Here is a 7,909-nt window from a genome sequence, read left to right as displayed (position 1 = left end):
TGAACAAGGACTGAACAGTGTGTCAAAATCAATTTAGGCATCATAGAAAACTGTTTACGTGATACACAAAATGCCAGTATACACGTTTGGTCATGAATTATTCAGACTGTGATTTACATGCCTTTCCTTGGGTATGCTTTTTCAGCATTATGTGTGTTGACGAAACGCAGATGCGTGTAAAGACCACTTGGTATCGCATCTTGGCTGGTGTCTTTCTCATTCACTTTGAAAGGAAGGAAAACGATGTCCACTCGTGGACTGGTCACTTTAGCGGTTTGTCTTAGTGCAACAAGACTACAGAACACTCAGGGTGAGTGTGTTATCTACATGTATGAGTGTTTAATGTTTGGACTAAAACAGGAAAATAGATAGCTGAACAAAGAAGGTCATAGCTAAAACTAAGGAGTGATTGATTTAAAAGCGCACTTATAAAAATAATATAATATACATGGTAATGTCTCACTTCAAATAGCTGCAAATGTGTTGTGCCACTTCAAGCAATAGAAGTCTAGTATGTGAACTAAATCACGTGTCTGGGGCGATATGTACGGGGTTCCTCCCTTTAAGCTGCAAAATGTGAATCTGTTCTATTACACCATCCAAAGAACGTGAACATGAGTCATTCTTTTTTGCGCCTCATTTTTAATATTTTTTTTAATTCATGAAGTATCTAACATAACATTACAATCCATTTGTACAGAGCTAATTTCATACTCAATGCATGCTCTAGGCGCACAATTGCGAGAAGGTTCAGCTGACTTTAGGCAGCGAGTAATTGCGAGATTCTAAGCGCAGAGGGTAGATCCGAAAGATATGAAGACGCTGGATTGTTTAAACACTTGTAGACAGAGGATTTTGAAAATGTTCTTTTGTGAGACTGAAAGCTAGTGTATTTCCATTAGCACTGGTGTCTCACGGGGTCTCATCCATGAATTTGTTTAGATGATTCTGGCGGCTGTGGTTTCCACCTGCTGCAGCGTTGCAGGGAAGGGAATGATGAGGGCACTATCACAGTAGTTCATTCTGGAGATCACAAGGGAGAGAATTAGAATTTTGGTGGAATCTACTGTCAGATATTTTCTGATGCTAACGATGTTCCTGAGTTGATTTTTTTTTTCACACAATGATTGATTTGCCTGTCAAGACTGTCAATCCATTTAAAACCTTTGTCTGGAATGTTCAATCATCCAGGAATAAAGCTTGTGAGATTGCTGATACAATCATTGAAGACGGACTTGACATTCTGCTTCTAACGGAATCATGGCTACAAAAGACTTTTGATGAATCTTCGATGTCAGCCATGACACGCCCAGGATTCAAACGTGTGAATCAGGTTCGAACCAATTCTAGAGGCGGAGGTGTCGCCATGATTTACCGAGAAACACTGAAGATTCAACTGTCTTGTAACAGTGATATTCCACATTCTTCATTTGGGATGCTGAACGTTCTTGTGAAACAAGACAAGCAAACTGTGAGGGTGATATGTCTGTACAGACGCCCTCATTTTAAGGTCAACAATTTCACCCACACCACTTTTCGTACAAGAACTGGAGAACCTGTGTGACGTCATGTTTTCTAAAGGAGTCAACGTTGTGCTACTGGGGGATTTTGATATTCAATACGAATGAGAATCTACACCAGACGTGAAGCAGTGCAGGACATTACTTGAATCAGATGGTCTAACCCAGCTTGTGCAAGAACCATCGCACAGAAGCGGACACACCATTGATTGGGTAATACCAACATCCATGACAATGTTATCGCCAAAATCAGAGTCGAGGATAGACAAATGTCAGATCATGTCTGGATTGAAGGTTGTTTCGAGTTGAACAAACCTGTTGCAGATAAAAAGGTTATACTTTGTGGGGATGTCAAAATATGTCCAAAGAGGATTTGGGGTCAGATCTCTAGAAATCGATGTTGCTAACAAATCCTCCAACTGATGCAAATGAACTACCTAACCTCTCTCACCTCAAACCTCAAAACCCAGAAGAACCTTCTTGACAAACATGCTCCTGCTACGCAAAAAACAGAAGGATGCAAAAATAGGTACGCCATGGTATAATAAGAAGATCCAACAAGCCAAAGCACACTGGCGAGTTATGGAGCGGCAGTGGAGGAAATCAGAACTTGAAATACATCGTCAGATGTATAGATCGAGTCGGGCGAATGTAAACAAGGATTGTAAGTCCAAATCTTGCAGGGGTAAGATGATGTCGAATGTGCACAACGCAAGGACGCTGTTCTCTCAGATGTTTAGTCTTTTTGGGTAAAGTAAACGACTCTGGCAGCAAAGAAGATATTGCGAGTTAATTCCCTGAATTTCTTTAGCAGCAAGATGGACAAGATGCGTGAGGAGAGTTTCAAGAGTCTCTGAAGGTGTAGAGGAAACTGAATCTCAGAGATTTGAAGGCACTTCATTTACTGAGTTTCCACCATTAGAAGACGTAGAGGTCCTGGAACTAATTAATCCTTGCCCTAAACCAACAAGTTGTGAAGAAGATCCCATTCCCACCAAGCTGTTGTTGGAGCATAGAGATATCATGCTACCTACAATGACAAAAATAATCAATCAAAGTCTAGAAGCAGGAATATTTCCAGAATGTTTCAAATCCGCAGATGTAAAACCTTTGCTCAAGAAACCTTGCCTGGACAAAAACAAACTCTCAAAGTATCGGCCTGTCTCAAACCTACCCTACATATCAAAACGTTTGAAGAAAGCTATTAAGCTATTGTGTAAAAAACCTTGGAGTTTACCTTAAATCAGAATTGGATTGAAAAAAGCATGTAACTGACTTATGTAGAAAGTGTCACTACCATTTGCACAACATCGGGAACATTCGTCACCTTCTTACCCAAGAGCCCTCGCCAGGACGCTATTACTATCTAGGCTTGACTATTGCAAGAGCCTTCTTCTGAGTGCAAACCAAGAACATATTCAATGATTCCAGAAGATACAGAACAAGGCAGCCAGGATAGTGACACTCAGATACAAGTACGATCATATCACGCCAATACTAAGATCTTTGCATTGGCTACGAGTACAAAGTTCTCTCCCTTACATATCAGTCTGTAAATTGAACAGCACCTGAGTACTTGTGTGAACTCATCCTTGTGTACAAACCATCTCGTTCTCTTAGATCAGATACATCTCCTCCAGATACCAAGATGAAGAGTGTCCATTCAAAAGCTCTGCCGCTACTCTATGGAGTGCCTTGACAATAGACACTAGAACGTTGCCGTCATTGGAGAGTTTTAAAGCTCATTTGACGGCACATATCTTTAAAAGAATATTACCCTGACTACACTTTTCACTTGTTGTACAAGTACAGCTCTTTGAGCATATTGTATACGAATAAGGCGCTATAAAAATATTCATCTATTATATTATAAGACGAAGGTCTGGATCTTTGACAGATTCCTATAAAGTAAGAGGGCACTGTCCAAAAGTTAGCGAGGTCTAGTCTGTAAGTTCCAGGTTTGTTTTAAATATAGTCAGCAAACATTCGGTTTTCGGGTGCTGCAACTTCAACCAAAACCACCAATTCTTGACGTCGTCAGAGCAACGTGAAAGGGTATCTGCAACAGAGTTAAACACAAGGCATTATGTTTCAACATCCTTTTTAACAGTTGTATTGATGGCAAAGAATATCGTGATTTCTAACAACACTGGCAAGGCGTTTTATGTATAGTGTACGGGACTCCACATTTCAGTGAGTTTAGTACAGATTGCTGTCCCTGTGAAAGGTATAAGTTGAACAATACAACGTCCACGCATCCATCGATATGAAATTTAGCAGCCGGTCTTTCGAAAAGGCTTTGTATTTATTTCTTTTTAAACTGACTAATAAGAGGTAAGCATTTAGTCTGAGGATAGTTTCTTCAAAGGAGGCTTTACTATGGCTGTTTTCAGAACTAACGACATCTGTCCTGATTGGAGGGAAGCCTTGATAAGAAAGACCGGCACTAGTAGTAGAATACCCAAATTTTGCTGTATTGCTGTATTTGCTGTATTGGAATCGGCTCAACGCAACATGAAAGAGGATCAGATTGTGTTGGTCTTGTCCATGAAAAATACTTGGAACGGGTGTTCGCTACCATCAATGGGGCGCCAGTATCAGGACGAATATGACTAAATGAGAAAAGAAAACATGAGTTGGTCGAGTGCCCTAGCACCTTTCATGCTCTCGGAAATGCGAGTGTTCAGAAAGTCATTCTTTGCCTTTTTTAATGGATATCGAAATTTGATTCTGGCTTTACAAAGTAGATTTCTGTTTCCTCTTCCAAACAAGACTTACACCAACGTTGCTATTCTTTCATCATAAGCCTCGCTTATTTGTGATGTTAAACTTCACCATATCATGACTGGTCTTCCTTATTATCATGATAACTAAAGTCTGCAGGAACAACAGCTCTTTATTAATTTTGTTGACGCAGATTTCATCCAAAAGTTCTGGAGATTCAACAAGGAACGTGGCAGATGTTCGTGCATTTCTAGTAGAAAGAGGTGGATGGTATATCGCAATGAAATGAGGGATATGTGTACAAGATTACGTTAGGTCATCCAACAAACACTCAGCTGCAATGATCTGTGATCTGGCAGAACAATGTGGTTTTACAAAACTAGGTCACCACCGACTGCATATGGACGTGGCACGGGAAGTTTGACTAGTAATGACTACATCAATATAATCTGTTACATTCAACTTTGGTAGTGTGAATTGTCCCATAAATCCCATAAATACATTAACAAAAAAGTTGAGTGGACCTGTCCCTGACGTCCTATCAAGGTGCACAGCGGAAATTGCCAATGACCGAAATAATTTGTTCCTGTTATTGCCCATCACAAATGCCACTCAAACAGAATGAAATTATAGTTGTGGTTCCTCTTAGTCATTTCTTATATGATAATGATTCATTTATAAAATGCCATGTGTTCATCTGACTATTTGCTCACTCGAAGCTGTAGTCAAAATCTGGTTATTATTATTACCCTGGATAGCTCAAGACCCTGTGAGACGCTAAGGTTAATAGTCACATGATTTATCTCATTTTTGCTGGGTGAATAGTGGCAATTTTGTGTACAATCTCACTTGCCCAAGGTGAGATTTCCCTGTGGTGAGAGTTGCCCAAGGTGAGACTTCCCTATGGTGAGACTTGCCCACAGTGAGACTTCCCTATGGTGAGACTTGCCCAAGGCGAGACACGAGTTTTGTTGTGCTTCGTTGTGGGGCAAGACTGAGACCCTAGGTACACTCAGGAGTCAAGATGCCAAATGCGCTCATCCATCCAAGACTCTCCGGGCTCATTGCTGCTTAACTTCACCTGATTTGCGACCTGAGCAAAGGACCTCATGTCACCGCATAAAACCGAACAAAAGTCATCACAGAAGATAATTTACCAAAGATCATCATATTTGCACAGTTTAATGTAATCGTCCTTCTTGTGTCAATTGTTCTTGTCCCTTCTTGTAGGTGAAAGCATTGCTGTTGGTAAACTTGCCAAACAGCTTACTACTTATTCGGAATACCATGCAAGTCTTGCCATCAGTGATGCGTACTCCGTCTCGGGGTCGTTAGCTTATGGTGCCAATTCCTCCTGGTGGGAGGTGGACTTGAGAGGTTATTTTGATATCAGCAAAATCATCCTAACGGCAACAGACAACAGTTGGGGTAAGGAACCGAGACTTTTAAAAGTAGATCTGACTAACCAGTCGAACAAATTTTGAACAAAAACATTTTGTATTCAGGCCATGAAAAGAAAAAGTGTCGGGTTGTTTTGTTTAAACCTCTGAGCATGAACACAGGCATACACCACCACCATCCCGCCCATCACCCATCACAAACAGCACATCACACAGTTACTCTAACACACATACACCGCCACCATCCCACGTATCACCCATCACAAACAGCACATCACACAGTAACTCTCACACACATACACCACAACCATCCCGCGCACCACCCATCACAAACAGCACACCACACAGCTACTCTCACACACATACACCACCACCATCACGCGCATCACCCATCACAAACAGCACATCGCACAGTTACTCTAACACACATACACCGCCACCATCCCCCGCACCACCCATCACAAACAGCACATCGCACAGTTACTCTCACACACATACACCTCGCAGAATATCAAAAAAGTACGTCAAAACATGATCTTTTTGTCTCTCAGATAGTTATAATTTGAAATAGTCCTTTCAATACCATACCATGATTATGAATACTTAGTCTATCTAATTACATTAAGCATGCATATGCCTATATTTCTTGACAAACATTCCATTAGCTACAGTGTGAACTAGTGAAGGGGATTTAGACTAGAGGGGATCACTGTCCCACTCCCCAAAACATTGCGTCAATGTTACACCATTACAATGTTCGTTAGAAACTCAATTATGACTTTCTTAATGAATATACGTGCAGAATTTCTATGTAGGACCTCTGTACATGAAGAATGCCTACGTGGAGGTGATGGACAAAGATGTCAGCCTCTGCTCTGACGCCCAGGTGAAGTGGTGTGGGAAGGTGCCAAACATTGTTGGCAACAACGAGAAATTCATCTTCACTTGCAATGCCACCTTCCCCATTCGCTTCATCCGCGTCACAAGGCGTTCTACAGGAACCGTCTATTTGAATATCGGACATATTGATGTTCAAGGTGTCGGGGCCACGAAGCCATACCGTGAGTATTATACTTGTAAATCGTGACTGATGTCTATTTTCCACATATCTGATGTTACCTTCTCAGTGTGAATGCATATATGAATATGATACTTTATTCGAAGTCGCTTCGACCATGTACCATATTCATACCCATGAAGGTAAATGATAGAATAGGTCTTCAGTAACCCATGCTTGTCTAACAGGATCGGGTAATCAGGCTTGCTGACTTGGTGTCACATGTCATCAGTTTCCATCGGTTCCCAGATCGATGCTCATGCAGTTGATCACTGGATTGTCAGGACAGGATTCGATTATTTAAAGACCTCTGCCATATAGCTGGAATATTGTTGAGTGCAGAGTAAAACTAAACTCACTCACTACCATGTTCAGTTTATCGTCATGCTAATGCGGTAGCGGTAGCGGTACAGTATCCAGTGGTACTGTTGCTGAAACATATTGTTGAAGCTGACTTAACACCGGTTAAGATCCGACTTAGAATTGGTCGTCAGCAACCCAGCCATGTCATAAGAGGTGACGAAAGGGATCGGATGGTTAGGCTTGCTGCCTTGGTTTCCACATGTCCTTGTCTCCAAATAGTAATGTTTCTGGACAACTAGCATTTTAGGCGCAATATTTTTCCATGACACCACTGAAGGTAAGATATATGTTGGATAGAGTGAATCAGGTGGATCAGGTGAATCCCTCAGTTTCATCTTCTCGCCAGGATCCTACTACACGACCACGATGAGGAGGAAGGTGACCAAACCATCCTTGACTACATCAGCCATAACAGCAGGAGAATGTGGCATCTTTTGTCACCGAAACCATTCATGCATCGACTTCAGCTACAGCAAAACTGCACCGACCCAATCCAACTGTCTGCTAACCTACGAGGTCGTGCCTCAGAATTCTGTGGCAAAGAATGACTGGACCACGTACACCATGGACACCTGTCTGTAAACTCCTAACTCAAAGTGAAATTTTGAATCTATGTTGGAACTTGAGTATAAAATAGATCTCTAATATAAAATCTCTTATAACAGGTTTTAAAAGCCTATTGTGGAGAGAGAATATTAAAATCATTATTTGCAGTCACAATATGGAGCAACGAAATTGTATGATTTATAAAAACAACAGAAACACAAAACCAACACTGTTCTTCATAGAGGTATTCAAAACAAACTCAAAAGCAGGATTGGAATGAATCTAACGTAATTTTGTAA

At 41.1% G+C, this 7,909-nt stretch overlaps 1 protein-coding gene across 1 annotated transcript; it reads left to right on the top strand.

Annotated features, from left to right (window-relative positions):
• Positions 1–243: 243 nt before the first annotated feature.
• Positions 244–7,646, top strand: LOC137282313 (uncharacterized). Its single transcript, XM_067814057.1, has 4 exons — positions 244–310; positions 5,475–5,672; positions 6,460–6,705; positions 7,411–7,646. The coding sequence occupies exons 1-4, from the start codon at positions 244–246 to the stop codon at positions 7,644–7,646; spliced, it is 747 nt and encodes a 248-aa protein (XP_067670158.1).
• Positions 7,647–7,909: the final 263 nt, after the last annotated feature.

The sequence above is a fragment of the Haliotis asinina genome, chromosome 4 (assembly GCF_037392515.1).
Source record: "Haliotis asinina isolate JCU_RB_2024 chromosome 4, JCU_Hal_asi_v2, whole genome shotgun sequence".
NCBI lineage: Eukaryota > Metazoa > Mollusca > Gastropoda > Lepetellida > Haliotidae > Haliotis > Haliotis asinina.
The sequence above is the reverse complement of the archived record's forward strand: the minus strand, read 5'-3'. Positions and strand labels throughout refer to the sequence as shown.